Below are 20991 nucleotides of genomic sequence, written 5' to 3'. Positions count from 1 at the left end.
TTATAAAAAGCTCTACGTTCCGACGTCGCTGATTTAGAGTGTTTGGTCAGTAACGCGAGTCTCTCCTGCTCTGCGGTATAAACACCAAATACATTTCCTGGTATCCCGTTCCCACTTTATCCAATCAGGAGAGAGAACTCCACACTGGTCGTCGGTGTGTGTGTTGGTCTGACAACAACAAGAAATAAAAACTAGTTTTAAGAGAGTATGTGCTTTAAACTAGTCAAATAAACTGCCGGTGCAATAAGCAAATCTGGCTTGGTATGATTTTCTTGAAATAACTAAAGATATCTATGATTCTCTCTCCTGATTGGATAAAGTGGGAGAAAAAAAAAGAACAAAACAAGTTCAGTTTACTGAGATATCGAACACTCCCGACAAAAAAATGACCATTTACAGCACATTTAACCCTTTCACTGCCACATGACAAATGGTTAACCCTTTCACTACCACACTACATAGGGTTAACCTTTTCACTACCACACTACAGACAGTTAACAGTGGTAGTGAAAGGTTAACCTTCTGTAGTGTGGTTGTGAAAGGGTTAACGATAGGTTATGTAGATAACCTAGTTATATTAGTATTGGCTGAGCGTCCCGCTCTGAGCCTTATGAGATACCCCTTATCTCCTATGATACCTACTGTATCCCCAACGAACAACTACATGCACCCACACCTGTATGGGGCCCCGCCCCTATGGAGGCGTAGCCCATATAACCATGACTCTGGTCACCAAACACCCTTCCTCGCCAAATCCCGTTCCAGGAAAAGATCCCTCAAGAGGGAACTCAGGGCCGCGCAGAGCGGGACGCTCAGCCAATACTAATATAACTAGGTTATCTACATAACCTATCGTTATATATCGTATTTGCTTATCGCGTCCCGCTCTGAGCCTTATGAGATATGGGGAAGAGCGGACGCGAGACCCGACAGATGTACCCCCTGAGGACCCGTAAGCCCACATCAAGGGATGCGGGGAGCCCTGTCACCCCATCCTTCCTAATGAAGGGGGGGCGCAGTCAACTCCACCTGAATGCGAACAAGAGGGAACCAGAACCCCTTGAACACACCGTACAGGCGGAACCACGTGTGACTCAACACACTGTGGCCCATACCCATACACTCCTGCTACCCGACCAAGGACGGGAAGCAGGAAAGGCCACAGACCCCAGAACCGCCTGGGAGACAGAACCCCCGGTCATGTCCATGAGGTAAAACCTTACAAAGGGACCCGGGGAGGACCATGAAGCTGCAGCACAGATGTCCTCCACCGAGGCCCCACCCAGGAGAGCGGCAGAAGCAGCCACCCCACGAGTGGAGTGCGCCCTGACGCCCCCAGGGGGATCCTGCCCAGCCAACGTGTAGCAGAGGGTAATGCCCTCGCACAACCAATGGGACAGGCGCTGCTTCGACAGTGCCTTACCAGCACGAGCCCCACCGTAACAGACAAAAAGCTGGTCGGTAACCCTGAAGTCCTGAGTACGGCTGAGGTAAATCCCCAAAGCACGGACTGGACATGACAGGTGAAGGCCCGCATCTAACTCACTAGTGTGAGGAGGAGGACGAAACGCCTGAACCACAATATCCCGGGAGCGGAAGGAACTCCGGATATTCTTAGGCACGAAAGCAGGATTAGGTCGCAGAGTGGCACCACAATCGGTCCGAAAAGACAGGCACTCTGGACGTACCGAGAGAGCACAGAGCTCACCTACGCGTTTAGCGGAAGTGACAGCCAGTAGGAACGCGGTCTTGAAGGACAGCTGTCCCAACGGCGCCTGCTCGAGCGGCTCAAACGGGGCCAAGGACAACCGACCGAGGACCAATTGAAGATCCCAAGTCGGAGCCAAGGAGCGTTGCACCGGCTTAACGCGTCGAGCGCCAAGCAGGAAACGCTTCACAAGAGGGTGGCTGAACAAGACATCCCCTCAAACCCCTCATGATAGGAGGATATAGCTGCTGCATATACCCTCACCGTCAAAGCCGACAGTCTATCAAGGAGAGACTGGAGGTAACTAAGGACAGCATCCAGGAGGCAGGAGACTGAGTCCTGGCCCCCCGCCTTACACCACACTTGGAACATACGTCATCTGCCCGCGTAAGCGTGACAGTGGATGGAGCATGCACATTCCAGATGGTAACACCATCAGGATCAAGAACCTGCGCCCCTCAACGTACCCGTCCCAACAACTGACCTAACAGATGTATGGGGAAGAATCCCTGGCGGCACGGCATCGGTCCAAGACCTGCCTGGCCATGTCCAGACGTAATCCTCACCCGTCAGGATGAGGACCGCCCCGCGACAGTACACCTGCACCCACATTCTCCCTGCCGGGGATGTGGGGAGCCCTCAGGCCGCGCAGATGGAGGACGCCCATAGCCAGCCGCCCGCCGCCTGGTGCAGACAGGGGGAGCGTACTCCTCCCTGTCTGTCGATACACGACACTGACGTCGTATCGTCCGTCCTGATCAACACCATTTGTGGACCAGAAGGACCGCTTTCAACACCAACACATTGAACGTAGCGCAGACCGGGCAGCATGGTTTGCCAGCTGCCCCCTACTGCGTTGGCCCGACGCGTCACCAGCGAGGGAGGCGTCGGTGAAAACGCGACGTGAGACAGCGCCGTAACCGTCCTAGGACGGAACCTCCCGAGCGTGTTGACAACACGCTCTGAGATGGATGCCCATAGCCCTCCAACCGTTGACTGGGAAGAGGAGTACTCTACATCCAGTCTACAGCAACCCCAGGCTGGTAGAGACCTGCCTGGTACGAGACCTGACGATCCACCTTGACCGCGAAGGACCAGAACGTCATCAGGGCAGAACACTCCGTAACCCCTGACGACGCAGAGGCCCCAGTGCGGCCTCCACGCACTTGGTGAAGATGCGGGGAGCCAGAGAAAACCGAACGGCAGCCTCTGGTACTCATACGCTAACCCTGCAAAGGAAGCGTAGGTAAGCCCTAGGATGGAAGATCGGAGATGCGCATCCTACACGTCTATGGAGGAGAACCAGACCCCCACCTGACAGTGTTCAACAGGTAGGAGACGATCCAAAAAATGCTGAACCTTCCCATGGGACAGGTCCAGCCTGGGTCTTACACCCCTCCCTCCTGACTTCTCAGGCAGAGAACACCGGGAGGAGAACGCCACGACGATGGCTTGCTTCGTCCACAGAGATTGGATCTCGTTGACCAGAGCTGTCACTGCTGGAGACCCTGACAATAGGGTCTGTACCAAACCTGAAAACGGGTGGGGTTGTGTAAACACAAGTCCCCGCCTCAGCGTTCTCTCCATCCACCTCGACATATGGTACTGCCGTAGTCATATGTGACGACACTCCCAACACACCCGCCGTCACGTGGCGCAGGTCCGCCAGGAACTGTAGATAGTTGGCCCGGTCCCCCCGCTGTGCGTAGCAAACCCTGGAACCGTGCGAGGAGCGTGTTCCGTGTCGGAACATCTGACCCTGACACCACCCACGAGGCAATCGCACCCAAGGGGGAACCCCGACAGAAAGGGCCGGTCTGATACGGGGGGCTTCCGATGAAAAAAGCCCCCCCACTGAACACCCCTCCAGAACATGCTGAGGAGTTGTTCTGCAGCCGGACATGCAAGGTGTAAGGCCCCCATGGGTTCCTACACACCGTAGCCCTGCAGTGATATTACTACCACCCCAAATCACGTGTGCCTGCGACCACTTGCCAATATTTCAGGAGTGGGAGGCACCAACATGATACCTGGCCTGGCGAAGGCGAGGCCGGGGAAGCCCGCACTGTGTGCCTCAAAAGGTTTCGAGCCCCCCTGCTGACAACACTTAAGTTGACAGACGTAACACCAGGCTCAACCAACACAGCTCAAGGTGTGGGAGCCGCTTGACAGCACAACATTCTCACGGACAGACCCAGGCTCAGCCATCAACTGGGTGTCAGCCCCTGTCCCCATGAGAAGTGAAAGGGGGGCCGCCCGCGCATCAACGAAGGCACGCGGCCCGCAGCCAAAGGAAACAATCAGAGCCCACTTTTTCCGCTGGTGTTGGGGAAGGGAGTGATCGGAGAGCGGGCTGCTCGCGGCAGGACGGTGACGGCTTGTTTGTTCAAGCCGAACCCATCCTACATGGCCGATCCCTCGGCCGCCAAGGCTGTCGGCCTTGTGGACACCTGTCGAATCAACGCCCAGGATACCTCCGGTGGGGGAAAACATGGCCGCCTGTCGAGGGCCTCGTCATCGCCGCTGACGAGGCCGTGCTCTCTCTTCTTCTGGCTGCGCGGTGTGAGGCGGTGTAGGGCCTAGGACAATACCGCCCGCGCTCCAGCAGAAGACCAAAATCCCCTGCGGAGAGGGGAACCCTGAGCGGTTATAGCTTGCGGCTGGGTCAAAGCTAATAACGTCAACAACCTTGGGCGATGTGTCGATGTCGGCTGGCCCTCAAGGCCCCGCCACCAGACACCATATTTTAATAGAAAAAAAACAGCAATTCGAACACAGTTCTAATCATTGCCAATTCCATACCGTGGCGGTACAAGCTTTAACAGCCCACCAGCCACTCGCCAGGCCGACCCACCCATGGCGTCTGGGGCACTGTTTCAATATGTCAAAAACAAAGGACTGATGTTAAAACAGCAACCTCCACTGTGGTGTGCACCATGAAAGGGTTAAATGAATAAAAGAACTAAACCACAAAATACTGTAGAATGAGCAAACCGTTAAGGGGAGGCGGACCAGAGCGAACTAGTCCCGCCTTCATTCAAAATATTCACAACAGCACACCAGCCCTAGCTTAGCCCATTTACCAAAAAAGGTAAACAAAGCCCCCCCCGCACTACTCCCCCAGTATACCGATTGACCGTCAGTATGAATGGTTGAGAGGAGAGAAAACTGTAGCAAGACAGACCTTCTCATAGCAGAGTGACAGAACGAAACAATAGCCCACTACACAGGGCCGCCTCAGGGGGTGGGGGGCCTCGCGTTTAAATTCGCACAGGGCCTCACATTTCTCCCAGGCGGCCCTGCCCCTATACTACTACAGCCTAGCGTGAGGCGATGTGGGACCCAGATCAACAACCGCCTGCGCACAGACACGCAACATGTTTACCATGTCGGCTGGACCCATAGACCCACTACCCGACGCCAATGTGGATAGGAACTAGCCAGCTGAGCCATAACCCGCCGTTAAGTCCCATCCTGCAGTAATATAGCTCTACTGCTACACCGCCGAGCTCACGCATCGCCCCAGATGGGGACACCGTTCCATAGACCCCGCCGGAACACAAGGTAACATACCTGGCTAGGCTACCTAGCCACGGCCTACCCTGTTGTCAACCCATTTACCCGAAAAAAGGTAAATAGGACTCAGCAAAAAAAACCACAACAGCTACCGACTGACCTTCATTGATGAACCGGGCAAGAGGAGGGAGAAGTGACAACATCTCACGGCGGAGACATTAGAACAGCGTAGCAGTTAGCAGTAGTAGTAGCATGTGGCATTAGCGATAGCATGTAGCATAGCATTATATGTTTAGTAGCACGCCCAAGACAGCTTGGAAACCGTTCCCTGCAGTGAACGTTCACCAAACCATCCTGCCCCCGGCGCCAACACACAACATGGTTGTGTAACAAAACAAACCAGCATTACTAACACTAATACCCATGCCTGAAGACACAGGGCCTACCTGGGTACAAGCTGGCCCGACAGCCAATCTTGTACAGCTGAACCTCGATCTGCTGTCATCAGACGAGGAACATCAACATAGGCCCGTCATGTCGCCGAAAACATGCGTCGAAGATGCCAGGGGCCAGCAACCTCCGGTAAGCTTTCAACATTATGACTCTGATCTTTTTCATCCTGCTAGTTACGTATGGTGCACGCAGCCAGTACGCTGGAACGAAAATAGAGGAAGGGTGTTTGGTGACCAGAGTCATGGTTATATGGGCTACGCCTCCATAGGGGCGGGGCCCCATACAGGTGTGGGTGCATGTAGTTGTTCGTTGGGGATACAGTAGGTATCATAGGAGATAAGGGGTATCTCATAAGGCTCAGAGCGGGACGCGATAAGCAAATACGATATATAACCCTCTGTCGTGTGGTAGTGAAAGGGTTAAGAATTCCAGTGTTGTTTCAGTGGCCGAGGAAAGTTCAATCAATATTTGTGAAAATTAGCTGCTGCCGCTGCTTCTCGCAAAACCAGAAACCACAGCAGACAGACTGGAGCCTGTGATGTTGAAAGGTCAGGTATAAAGCCTGGAGCGGCTACACACAGCACAATGGATGGGAGTTTTTTAATACCCAGATGAGCTTCTTCAATTCAAGTCAAGTCAAGTCAAGAGTTTTATTTGTCACGGCATACAAGTATACAATGAAATGCGGGGGGTCTTGCCCGCAACAATGTGCATAATACAATAGTAATATATAATAGAATCCAATAGAACGACATTGTGCAATAACACAAGTAAACAAAGTAGGGCATATCGGTATATGTACATGAGTTATTTACAGAGCATGGTAGGACATGCTAGGTCCTGTGGTAGTGCATTCAATAGTAATGTTCCCAGCACTGAAGCAGAACATGTACCTGTACACTCACAGCATTCCCATGTGCTCTCAGCACGAGAGAAGATATTCTTTTATTGATCCCCTTGGGGAGATTTGGGCATCATAGCAGCATGAGGGTAATAAAATAAAGACATAATAGGCAATACAATTAGATCTGAATATAAGATATGAGAAAAATAAACAGCATAAACAAAGGTGCAGATGAGGGTCTGTATGCCCTATCGGTTATTTTTATTTATTTAACCTTTATTTATCCAGGCAAGCAATTAAGAACAAATTCTTATATACAAAAGCAGCCTGTCCAATTATATTATATGTTGCAATAGAGAATTTGAAACTGAATGTATACTATGAGTAAGAGTGAAAGTAAACAGTATACACAAGCATAATTGGCATGATGTACGTCATACGTTAATAGTCCGTGCAGCAGGTGGTAGTTAAAGTGTCAGACACACTTAGCGGTCAGACATTCCTAGCAGTTCTCAGGTTCTGCAGCCGTTAGTTCTCCCTGCGTAGTCTTTACCTTCTTTACCAAATAAGTATCGACAGAGCAGGTTCGGACTTTATAGATGTAACAAATTTGAGTTTTTGAATATTGGAGAAAGTATTTTAGGAGCGTCTTAGACCAAAGATAAAACTATGTAAGAATTCTTCAATGGGGCGTAAATACTGCTGTAGGGTCAGGGTCATGGTTAGGGGAGGTGTTGTCAAGTGGAGTCATGTGGGATAGGTCATCTTATTTAACCCTTTCACTGCCACACTACCGAAGGTTAACCTTTCACTACCACACTACAGATGGTTAACCCTTTCTTTTCTTTTTTTATTTTATCTTTTTTTTTATTTTATTGATATTTTTTGCACAAATCTCTCCAATATTCAACACATATCTTTCCACATCACAATATGCAACGTCCAAGATTTGCCTTTTTCTTTTTTTGTAAGAACATACAAAACATGTAAAAGACTCATACAAATACATTAAAAACTGACATGGAAATTAAAAAAAGACTTACGAAAAAAAATACTATACATTGTGCATATATATCCCTGATGCACATACTTTACATGTAGACCGATCTACCTGCGAGCAGGTATGTGCTGCATCTTCTATCGGGATGCCATCCTTCTCCATATTGCATGTGAGAGAATGCGTCTCAGATATATGTAGGTGTGCATAAGAGCATGCATGCATGTGTGTCTCAGATATATGTACGTGGGTACGTGTATCACGTAAGTATGTGTGCATGCCTCATACGTGTGTGTGTGTGCATCTTTCTGGTGTGTGACTGTACTCCTACCTCTTGTGTGTGTCTCGTATCCATGTGTGCCTCTGCCCCCTATGTGAGTGTGTATCTCAGGTATGTATATGTATGTGCGTCTCAGCTACGTATGTGTGTGTCCCCTATGTATGTGTATATCCCCCATATGTGTAAGTGAGAGCCTATGCTTCAACTATGTGTATATATGTACGTGTGTGTATGCCTATTTCCTATAAATGAGTATGTGCATGTATGTGTGCCCCTGGCATGTATATCTCAGCCTTGTGCATATGAGTGTGTGTAAATCTATTATGTACACATACGAATATGTGTATCCTAGATACGTGTATGCGGCTAAACATGCGCATATGAGAGTGTGATAGAGACGGTGGCCATTCCATAGATACACCATCCGGACATAAAATCTATGCATATACTGTACATACATAATACAATATAAAGTACAAGTACCATCAGATCAGATCCCCTTTTTCACATTCATCCTTGATTGTAATCCCACCTTAATCATTTGTCCCCAGACCGTTCAGTCGGGTGTAGAAAACTGTCCCATACCTCAGCGAAGATATCCTCTCTCCCTGCGACTCTATATGTCACCCTTTCATATGATGCTGTCCGGAACATTAGTTCCATCCATTCTTTAAAAGTAATATCAACGGGTGATTTCCAATGTCATAATGCAATTCTACATCCTGATATCATGGCCATTCTATACCACATTCCCCGGTATTTAGGCAGTTTAATCCCTTTCGGTACTATACCCAAAACACATGCCATTGGGGAGTTATTTATCTTCACATTCAGAACCTTACTTAGGAATATCACAATTTGATCCCACATTTTCCGGACCTTCTCACATTCGTATAGCTGTAGTAAAGTGCCTGTCTCCTTCTCACATCTCCAGCAGATGTCACTGTCCCTTAATTTTAGTCTGGCCAGTTTACTAGGCATCCAATAGCTTCTGTTCAACACTTTGTAAAAGATGTGATTGTGCCTCCCGAGAGAATTTACCCCATTTGGACACCAGCTTCTCCCACATTTCCTCAGTAATATCCTCACGTACATCGTTCTCCCAGCTCAGCCTCAGACCCGCCAACTTGGGTGCATTGTATTCTCTTATAACATCATAGAATCTTGACGCACCGCCTTTCCTACGCCATCCTTTATAAAATATTTCTTGAATTGCAGTAATCGGGCCACACTTTGGCCCTCCCATTGATGACGATATACAATGTCTAATCTGTAGGAATTTATAGAAGTTTTTATTATCTATACCAAAATCCTCTTTAATATCCTCAAAAGGTAAAACCCCATCTTCCCCGGCTATATCACCTAGTACATGTATCCCCCTTTTAATCCAGTCGTCCCATATGACTGATTTCTTACCAATCTTTAGTTTTTTATTATACCATATAGAGGCTCTTGTAGTTAAATATGGGCTATCACCAGTCAGCCTGTGCGACTGATTCCAAGTTTCCCTGACAAATGCCATTAGAGGGTTCTTAAAAGGTATAGGTCTGTCTGATTGTGTCAGGAAGGATTCCAGAGATGAGGGATATAACATTTCCTCCTCCATCTTGACCCAAGCAGGTGCCTCCTCAGTCGAGTGATTCAATTTGGAGAGCTGGGAGAGCGAGAACGCATAGTGATACCAGTCTAGTTTAGGCAGGGATAAGCCGCCATTTTCCTTTGCTGAATACATTTTGGCCCGTCCAAATAGCGACCTTTTGCCCCCCCACAGATATACATTAATGACTTTGTCATACTGTTTGAGTAACTGGGTCGGGAGAGTCAGCGGCAGCATATAATTTTATTTGGGAGCCAATATCATTTTTACTAAGTTTATCTTCCCCAGGAGGGACATATTCATCTTGGCCCAATTCTGGGTCAGAGCACTAATGTGTTCGATTATAGGGGCAATATTGGCTTGCACTATCTCTTTCAGACCTGGGATCAGCTTTATTCCTAGGTATATCAACCCAGACGGCATCCATCTGTACTGCCAGCCCCTCCTGATAGCAGGGGGACAACATTTAGAGAGAGGCATTGCTTCTGACTTGCTCCAGTTGATTGTGTATCCAGATATTTCGGAGAAGGACTCGATAATAGTTCCAATGACCCCAGCTGCTGTTTGGGGATTGCTGGATACCAATAAGATATTGTCCGCATATAAAAATAATTTATGTTCCACCTGCCCCGCTATTACCCCTTTGATGTCTTGATTAGTCCTTAGTGCGATAGCAAGTGGTTCGAGGAAGAGCGCAAACATTTGGGGAGAAAGCGGAGAACCTTGCCTCGTCCCCCGCCCTAGATTAAAGGGCGAGGATACGATCCCGTTGGTCAAAACTGAGGCCATCGGATTTGTGTATAACAACTTTACCCACCCAGTAAACGATGGTCCGAACCCGAAGCGCTCTAGCGTGTGAAATAAGAATGCAAATTCCACCTTATCAAAGGCCTTTTCGGCGTCCAATGAGAAGGCCACTGTAGGTTCTGTATCATCCCTAACCTTCCACATTATGTGTAGGAGTCTGCGGATATTATCAGCTGAGTTTCTCCCCTTCACAAAACCCACTTGATCTGAGTGCACCAAAGTTGGTAGTACATCTTCTATTCTATTCGCTAGTATCTTTGCCAATACTTTTTCTTCCAAATTGCTCAGGGATATAGGCCTATAGTTTCCACAGTATTGAGGGTCTTTGCCCTTTTTCTGTAGTAACGTAATAGTGGCCGATCTCAAGCTAGTGGGCAATCCCCCTTTTAACAGTGAATCTTGATATACTTTCAATAGTCTCGGAGCGATTATATCACTGAATTGTTTGTAGAAATCGGGAGTAAACCCATCGTCTCCTGGTGCTTTACCCAATTTAAAGTGGAGATGAAGCATAGCGATAAATACATATTCATAGCATCACATTAGTATTTAGATAAGCCACAGAAAAAATCACGTTATAAAAATAAGCAGTTTCTAAGAAAAAACGATTTGTTATGTGCATTTTTGAAGCATTTATCATTATGGGCGCGGCGCAGGCTGAATGCTCCGCGACGCTGGTTGAAGTGGATCTAGGTAGCCAGCAGGCTGAATGCTCCGCGACGCTGGTTGAAGTGGATCTAGGTAGCCAGCAGGCTGAATGCTCCGCGACGCTGAACTGCCTGGGCCGGTCTGTCTGTCGAAGACTGAGGGAACCGCGTCCGGCTTCAGCTGATTAGTGGTCTTCTGGACAAACATCCCACCCCAACAACATAATCCGAGGCAATGAAGTGTTCGCTGCAGATCCTCCTTCCCTGTCCAACAGGCTGGTCGCGCCGCCTGAGTGCAGCCAGCCTGAGCCAACGTGCCAACAACACTGTTTTTTTCACTGGTAGTTTGTGGAAATTAACCAACTTTCCTCTCTTTCACACGGTAAAATTAGTTTGAACAGCCAGGAGCAATACAAACAGAACCACCGCGGTCCCGTTGTTTTGTAGGCAACATTTTATTTACTGACTGACCCATTCACTATAGGCAGCTAACCAGCTGTATACACCAAACCAGCCCCATGACGTCAGCAACAAAATGGCCACGCCCATGGCGAAAACAGGGAAATTATATTTGATTTTTCAGACAAATAAGCAGGATTTCACATTTACTACTGAATACTAAAACTGAATAGCTGTACCAGGGGTTCTCAAACTACTGAATACTAAAACTGAATAGCTGTACCAGGGGTTCTCAAACTACTGAATACTAAAACTGAATAGCTGTACCAGGGGTTCTCAAACTACTGAATACTAAAACTGAATAGCTGTACCAGGGGTCCTCAAACTTTTTCATACCGCGACCCCATTTTATTTAGGATTATTTTTGGGGACCCCACACTTAATTAATGTATCGCGTAATTTCAACGTGGAATTAAGGAATATCTCAAATAAAAGCACACGTTGTTGAACTTGATCATGCACATTTATTAGAAAATGTAATTACAGCACTATGTTATCAATACACATTTATAAGAGGCATATTTAGCCAAAATATGTTGCCAGAACATTTTTATTTATTTTTTTACTTTCCAATGTAACCCCACTATCACTTACCCGCGACCCCAATTTGGGTCGTAACTAGGGATGTCCGATATTATCTGCCGATATAGGCATTAAAATGTGATATCGGAAATTATCTGTATTTCGGTTTTCAAAAAATATATATTTATTTAAATGTTTACAGTTATTTAACCTTTATTTACCCAGGCAAGCAAGTAAGAACTAATTCTGATTTTATTTATTGTCAAAAGTATGCATAATGTTGTATTAATTCCATGACAAGAGATATGTAATGTTAATTACCTGAAATTATTCCGTTTTCGGTTGATATCGGTATCGGAAATTAAGAGTTGGACAATATCGGTATTTCTTTCTTTCTTATATCGGTAAAAAAGCCAATATCGAACACCCCTAGTCGCAACCCGTAGTTTGAGAACCCCTGGCTGTAGAATGCCGTCTCAACGTCTCACGGTGATTCGCAGCAGAACAGGAGGCTTCCATATGTCCTCGACCTGCAGCAGCTTTTTTTACTTTCTTCGTTTGATCTCCTGCCTGGCCTGCTTCTCGCTAGCCTCTTCGTCCAACGTGTCTGGCGTCACACCGCTGGAAAGCCCCGGCTTCTTCAGAGCGGTGTTGCCACACCTGCGCCGGGCAGACGGCCTCTGTCGTCGGACGTTACAGAGTAGCTCCCTCTTATCCGTTTGAGTTGAAGGAAGCTAGGGCTGACCCCTATTAGTCGATTAGTCGACTAATCGGTAGAAAGGAGCCGTAGTCGACTGGCCAACCTCTTAGTCGAATATATATATAAAAAAATAATTATAATATATATATTTTTTTTATCATTCTTTCCAAAAGCAAAGAGGCCTAGAAGCGTGGCTAGCGCTAATGGCACGCATACCAGAGGCTAACTGCCTACGAAAACAGGCACAGAGGCACTGAAAGAGGATTTCACCTGTCTAATGAACACACTAGACTAGACAAATATCAAGATGTATCCATCAGTGGACCAATTGCATGCTTTTGCAGAGGACAAGAAGCCTTCAGTCGACTCCTTCAGACATTAAGCACCGCCCACAGCCCAAATGGAATGATACCCAAAAAAAAATATATATAAAAAAAAATAAAAATAAAAATATATTATACTTTTTTTTTTTTTTTTGTCAGCCAAGACTAACGGCAAATTTTGGCCAATCATAGTCGACCATCCAAATCCTTAGTCGGGGACAGCCCTACTGGGACATCGCAATCCTTTTGGTTTCCGTGGAAACAATATTAATTAGCATTTGGTCGGGACAGTGGGCTACTCGTTGCTCATTGTTAGCCCTCTCTCACACGGGGGTTAGCTCTTCTCACAGCTTAATTCGGAGCTCTTGTCGCCTCATTACATTATTACTACTATTGGGTGTTCGGACGTGACGGGATGGTATACGATCACCTCCAACAGAACACATTGCATAGTTGAAGTATGGTATCCCAATAGAATGTTACCAATTTATTAATTTGAGCCTTCCCACTCGCACACAAAAATTTGCATATTTATATGAACTGTATCATGACTTTGATGTTTAATTGTTCCGATTTAAATATTTTCATCTTCACCGTTATTTATATTGTGTATCTCATGTGATAAGGTCAAATATTCCTTTATTGATCCCCTTGGGGGGAAATGTGGACATGGGGGAGGGGAGGCACAGGTATGGGCAGGGTAATAGTAGAAAGACATAAATATAGAGACAATCCAATTTGATCTGAATATGAGAAAAAAATAAAGTGTAAACAAAGGTGCAGATGAGGGTCTGTATGCCCCATATGTTATATTATACATTATAATATATATAGGCAATAAAGAATTAGAATATATAAGAGTGAAAGTAAACAGTATACACAAGGTACCATAATTGGCATAATATATGTCATACTTTATAGTCCGTGCAGCTGGTGGTTAAGAGTCAGACACACTTAGCGGTCAGACATTCCTAGCAGTTCTCGAGTTCTGCAGCCGTTAGTTCTCCCTGCATAGTCTTTACCTTAATAAGTATCTACAGAGCAGGTTCGGACTTTATACCTGAATACCTTATTATATTATATAGTATTATATTGTTATTGTATTGGTGTTTTGATGATGCTCACCTACCACTCACTTTAGACACTTTAACACACTTTATATTTATCTATTATTAAAGACTTGCACTTAGGCATGTTCGATATTGGCTTTTTTACCGATATCCGATATACCGATATTGTCCAACTCTTAATTTCCGATACCGATATCAACCGATACCGATATATGCAGGGTTTCCCCCCCTCCCCAAAAAAACTTAATAATTTCAGGTAATTAACACTATGGGTGCCGGCCAGAAATCCGGAAAATGACTGTGGATTGCCAGCGCTATTTGTCTATGGAGAAATTCCCCTTCTTTGCAGGGCTATAACTTTTTAAATTCTATTGCTACATTGCCATTATTAGGGCCCATTCAAAGTCCTATATGTATTGTTCATTGTGTAGCAACGTTAAACTTTTTCATTCACATATTCATAGTAAAGTATGGTCTAATGTATAAGTATGTTTTCATCTCTTTCTGCAGCTTTCTCCAGAACGTGATATATAGCCCCAAATGCATTATATTGATGATGAAATACAGTTTGATGGCAATCAGGGCGATATAAAAAAATTCAATTGGACGTACTTCTAGAATGATCTACGTATGCTCTGATGATGACCGGATGGGCGGGGGATCGTTTATAATTCCGTGGGCAGCGTTATATCATTCATCTAGTGTGGGTGATATGTTCATCATAACAGTTTATATGGAATACGATCAAAAATAACGCTGAATCTTACCGTATCCTCCTCGCGCCGTTGGGCGATGAGCGTGGAACAGTCATTTACCTATTATGGTATGTAGAAATATCGGGTCCATTTCCAGCTTGTATAATAGTATATATGTCCAAATCATGTTGTTTATCGAGTTATTGGCAATCGATCGCTATGTATTGTGTCGAGATCGAGTCCCGGGAGCCAAACAGAGTGCCCGGAAGTAATATGGCCGACCAGCACAACCTCCATAGCGCTTCCTGTTTGGCGATTGCGCCGATCGGCCACCAGATGGCGCTCCTGAACCGCCAGAGAGCTCAGTGGGTCCTCCTGGTGGATCTCAGGCCAGCGGAGGGGAAATATGAATCCGATCGCAGATTTTTGAAATATTGATATAAGGACGCTGTACAGCGTCCTCCGGCAACTTGAGCATGGCCGGGAATGACGCTGTACAGCGTTTCCCGGCAGTCAAAGTGTTAACATTACATATCTCTTGTCGTGGAATTAACACAACATTATGCATACTTTTGACAATAAATAAAATCTGAATTTGTTCTTACTTGCCTGGGTAAATAAAGGTTAAAAAAAGATATTACTTATATTACTATAAAAACCGATACTTTCCGATATTACATTTTAATGCCAATATCGGCCGATAATACCGGACATCCCTACTTGCACTACATCCATTTCATACCTCATTTGCACCCTACCCTATGTGTTGTACCATATCTCATTTCTGCATTGTACCTCACTGTTACTCATTTTACTGTGTTGTATATTGTATATGTACAGTATATTGACTTTACTTAATTTTACTTAATGACATTTTTTATTTATTTTTTTACTTACCGGTACTTAATTTTTTACTGTATGTAGCACACTCTCAGGGGGGCTCTTTCAGAAATAAGCATTTCATATAAAGTATTCTGTATTTTGTTGTGTGACATATAATAAACAAACTTGAAAACTTCAACCCTTTTCTCTCCCCTCCCCCAGCAATGCCTGTCGATGCAGATGGAGGATACTCTGGAGACGACCACCTACCTGCCCCCCAGCGGCCCCCCCGCAGTGGTGCAGGACCCCCCCGGCTACAGCAGCTTCTACCCCCCCCTGCCTCAGCTCTCCGATGTGGGGCCGACCGTGCTGGACGTCTGCCCCCCACCGGAGGAGGAGTTCATCATCCACGCGTTCGCCGCGGGCCCCTTCTCCAGCGCGGCGGTGGCCACGCCGGACCACCTCAGTCAGGTAGGCTCACACTACCTAAATGTAGCACTGAACGGCACAGGAAGTCCTTCATTCCAACAGCCATCAGACTTTATAATGCATCACTGTGCCTCACTGCATCACAGGGTGACAGTTACCATCTTCCTGGACTCATACTTTTGAAACAACACTGTGCAATATTACACTTACTGTAGACCTCAGTATTTTTTTACTCGTTATTGTCCGCCAATCTAATAACGCCAACAACGAGTTTACTCGTTTTTATGATCGTTATTTCCTTTATTCGCTATTGGCATTCATAATTCATCCAGGAAGGCTCCGGGAGCCAGCTGGACTCTGTCTGATATTGCAACGCCTCAATACCGCCGCCTGGTGGATTTCGGGCGAGTTGCACTCCTCTAAACCGGATGTGGCGCTCTGTGCATCGGGGAAAAAGCTCCGTCGTACAAACGGAAAATGTATCTAGAAGATCGAAATAAAATTATTGGAATTTCTTTTCTCCAGACTCATCGGCCACAGGAAAGAGGAATCTAACGTTAATTCCAGCTCGATTGTGCATTTATTTCATTGCAATCCATCCGATCAACGTATGATGTCGTACTAAAGAAAGCCGTTACCGACAATCAAGGAATCATAAACGACCCCCCCCCCCTTTCCTTCACGCATGATGGAGCATAATGTATAGCGATCATATGCATTTGAATTTTTTAATATGTAGGAACGAAAAGCCAAACGATTATGTATAATATGCATCGGGCCAATAACTCGCGTTCTAGGAATTACTGCTCTACACTCTAAAAACATGCTTATATTCACGACGGTACTAACACGACAATGTATGAATGGAAAAATATAACGTTCCCACATCCGGAACGATAGATACCCGATGTAACTCCCTCTACTGCAATGATGACAGCACATTCTTGATATTACTGATTGGATTTATTTCAATCCGAACCGAACCGATTTTAATCCGAACCTTGAGAACTGTGAACACATACATGAAATACAACAAATCACAGATCAAACCATAACAACATACATCCATATTATCTCTACTTGTCTGGGAGTGGCACATGTCTTTGCAATGTTGTTAACCAAATGAACTTAACCTACAAGCACATTACGTCCGTCAATCATTGATGCTTAGCAAGCTTTTAGCTAGCACCTGAGCTACATGGCCTGGGCCTACACATACGACACACATTTACGACCCCAAACGTACCTTATTGGCTACATGCAATACGAGAGGAAATTAGGGACTGTAGCAGATTCTTCTTCTTTTTCTTCTTCTTGTGGCTTCTACCCGAAAGGACTGTTTGTGCCGAAGCGTCCCCTTATATAGAGGGATGTGAGCGGTTCTAGAATGTTCAGCTATGACATCATCACGAATCACGACCGTTCCAGAATGTTGTGGCAGAGCTAATGTTCTAGCGGGTTCTACTATGACATCATACTTAAACTTAAACTTGAACACAGAGGCAGTTACACCCGATGTTGAATTGGCCATAGTAATGTCGATATAGCTATAATATTTAAAAAGTTATAGCCCTGCAAAGAAGGTGAGCGACTCCATAGGGTTACAGCACTGGCAGAGAGTGGTATAAGTTTCAAGTTTCAAGTTTCTTTAATAGTTGTCATACAGAAGTACAGAATACTTTTGTACAAAATGCTTCTTACTGTTGCGCTCCAGAGACTGTGCATGACAAGATAAGTATGAAATAAAAACATAGTAAAAATTAGAAGAAAAAAAAAAGAGGTCACAGTGTTCAGTTTAGACATATGTACAATGTTCGTAGACGTAGTTACCATACAATATACAATACTGTGCAGTGTACTAATATACAATACTATATAGTGCAAGGCATAAATGGACGAGGTGCAGTTTAGGTACAATTCACAGTAGGTGTACGAGTTGTAGTGCAAATCCTTTATCAATAAATATAAAGTGTAAGTGTGTTTGTGTGATCTAAAGTGTGGAGAGTGGGTGCTGCAGTGTGTTGTTTGTTTGAGTGAGTGTGTGTGTGCGTGTGGGTGTGTGTGCTGTGTGCATTTGATGGTTGTTGCATAGTGATTATTGTTCGTTTAGCGATTATTGTTCGTTTAGCAGCCTGATGGCCTGGGGATAGAAGCTCCTTCTGAGTCTTTCTGTGTTCGCCATAAGACTCCGGTATCGCTTGCCTGACGGCAGCAGTTCAAAGAGGCAGTTGTTCGGGTGGCTCGAGTCCTTAATAATTCTCTTAGCCTTCCCCTTGCACCGCTTGTTGTAAATGTTCTGGAGGGTGGGAAGCCCCCCTCTAATTGTGCGTTCGGCTGAACGTGTCACTCTTTGTAGTCTGCTACGGTCTTGTGCAGTGCTATTCCCAAACCAGGAGGTGATGTTGCCGGTCAGGATGCTCTCTATTGTACATGAGTAGAAGTTCCTAAGGATCTTCTGACTGACTTGGAACTTCCTTAGGCGCCTGAGGAAGTAGAGGCGTTGTCGTGCCTTCTTCACAACACTGTCAATGTGTGTGGTCCATGTCAAGTCCTCGGATATGTGGGCTCCGAGGTACTTGAAACTGTTCACTCTCTCAACTGGTGCCCCGTCGATGCTGAGGGGGCTGTAGTCCTTGACCCCCGACCTCCTGAAGTCCACAATCATCTCTTTTGTTTTGCTGACGTTCAGGGAGAGGCAGTTCTCCTGACACCACTGTGACAGGTTCTCTACCTCTTCCAGGTAGGCCCTTTCGTCGTTGGCAGAGATCAGGCCCACCACTACTGTGTCATCAGCAAATTTGATGATGGTGTTGTTGTTCCGCTGTGCTACGCAGTCATGTGTGTACAGGGAGTAGAGGAGGGGGCTCAGAACACAGCCCTGGGGGGCCCCTATGTTGAGCGTGATGGATGAGGAGGTGCAGTTGCCGGCTCTTACCACCTGGGGTCTGCCCGTCAGGAAGTCCAGGACCCACTGGCACAGGTCATAGTTCAAGCCCAGGTCCCTGAGCTTGGCTATGAGTTTGGAGGGGACTATGGTATTGAATGCTGAGCTGTAGTCGATGAACAGCATTCTCACATAGTTCCCCTTCCTCTTGTCCAGATGTGATGCTGCTGTGTGCAGCACATGGGCTATGGCGTCCTCCGTGGACCTGTTGGGGCGATATGCAAATTGCAGAGGGTCCAGGTTGATGGGGAGGGAGGAACAGATGTAGCCCTTCACTAGCTTCTCAAAGCACTTCATGGCTATGGAGGTGAGGGCTACAGGGCGGTAGTCGTTGAGGCAAGCGGGCGTAGATTTTTTGGGTACAGGGATGATGGTGGACTTCTTCAGACAGGTGGGGATGACGGCCTGTTCCAAGGACAGGTTGAAGATGTCAGTGAATACCGGGGCCAGTTGGTCGGCACAGACTTTTAGGACGCGGCCGGGGATGCCGTCCGGTCCTGCTGCCTTCCTGATATCCACTTTTTTAAAGATCCGTCTCACCTCATGCTCTGTTACCCTGAACACTGAGTCTCCATCAGCAGACCCCCCCCCCCCCATTGCCGTGGTTTGTAGGCTGGTGTTGTTATTCACAGCCTCAAACCTCGCATAGAAGGAGTTGAGATCATTTGCTAAGGAGATGTCACTGTTCAGTTTGAGGGGGGTTCCTTTGTAGTCTGTCATTGTTCTGAGGCCCTGCCACATGCCTCTAGAGTCAGCCTGTTCAAACTGAAGTTCAACTTTATCCCTGTAACGCCGTTTTGCCTCTATTACTGCTCTCCTGACGTTGTATCTTGCCATCTTGTGTTCTTCCATGTTGCCTGTCACCAGCCCGGTGTTGTATGCTGATGTGCGCACTTTCAGAGCCTCACGGACGGATTTGTCTACCCAGGGCTTTTGGTTTGGGTAGATATTAATTTTGGTGGTGGGGATTATTACTTCTACCTGAGTACAGACATAGTCAATCACCGTTTCGGTGTATTCGTTAATATTGGCTGTGTTATCACGGAGTACACTCCATTCTGTGCTTCCCAGCACTGCTTGGAGTGACTCTACTGACGTCACGGTCCAACGCTTAACCTCTCGCGAGACCACCGGCGTTCGCTTGAGACACTGTTTGTACTTAGGCAAAAGAAAAATTGCGGCGTGATCGCTTTTACCGAATGGACTAAGAGCCTGTGACTTGTACCCATTCTTAAATTGCGAGTATACATGGTCTAATATGTTCTCGCCTCTGGTGGGACAGGTCACATGCTGATAGAAATTCGGCAGCACCTTTTTAAGACGCGCGCTGTTGAAATCCCCCAAGACCAAAATGGCCGCGTCAACGTTAGCTGCCTGGAGTTTGTTTACCTCGTCGTGAAGTTTTGAAAGTGCGACCTCAGTGTTCGCGTGTGGTGGAATGTACACTCCGATGAGGATGATGGACGTTAACTCTCTTGGGAGGAAGAAGGGTCGACATTTTATCGTGATAAACTCCAGGTCTGGGGAGCAGTGGTTAGACATTTCCTTTGTGTTGCCTAAATCGCACCACTCCTTGTTTATCATGAAGGCAATGCCGCCTCCTTTCTTCTTTAGTGACTCTAATGCCGTCCGGTCTTTTCGTAGAACGAAGAAGTGGTCTGCCGGTTCTATTGCATGATTCGGGACATCTGGACTCAGCCAAGTTTCTGTGAAACAGAGGACGTTACAATCCCGAATGTCCCTCTGGAATTGGATCCTTGCTCTGATGTCGTCCAATTTGTTTCCTATCGATTGCACATTGGCCAACAATATGCTGGGCAATGTGGTTCTGTGTCGTTTGGACCTCAGTCTGTTCCGGACCCCGGCTCTCTTTCCTCGTCTTCGCGGCAGCTTTTTGTCTTGTCCGTGGCCGGCATAACAAAGGATCTCGGTGGGCCATTTCTGCTGTTCAGCGATCCGATCCAGAGAGCAATCCAAACGGTAAATTTTTCTTAATCCAATGTCAATGATTGACTGACGGTCATACACATATAATGCACCAACAGTTGGTGCAAATAAAACTCCTAATACTATAAAAATTAACAAAATAAAGCACAGTCTCGTCGGAGCGATCAGAAAGGCAGCCATCACAGCAGCGCCAGTAGTCGCTGGGCAAACTGCGTGGCAGACTATGTCTTA

The 20991-nt window shown here is 46.4% G+C and overlaps 1 protein-coding gene across 1 annotated transcript in view; it reads left to right on the top strand.

Annotated features, from left to right (window-relative positions):
• nfe2l2a (nfe2 like bZIP transcription factor 2a) overlaps nt 1-20991 on the top strand; it is a 111015-nt gene that overhangs the window by 87722 nt on the left and 2302 nt on the right. The window contains 1 exon segment of the mRNA XM_084315227.1: nt 15663-15911. Coding sequence (XP_084171353.1) covers nt 15663-15911 — 249 coding nt within the window.

The sequence above is a fragment of the Notolepis coatsorum genome (assembly GCF_963971535.1).
Source record: "Notolepis coatsorum genome assembly, chromosome: 5".
Taxonomy (NCBI): domain Eukaryota; kingdom Metazoa; phylum Chordata; class Actinopteri; order Aulopiformes; family Paralepididae; genus Notolepis; species Notolepis coatsorum.
The sequence above is the reverse complement of the archived record's forward strand: the minus strand, read 5'-3'. Positions and strand labels throughout refer to the sequence as shown.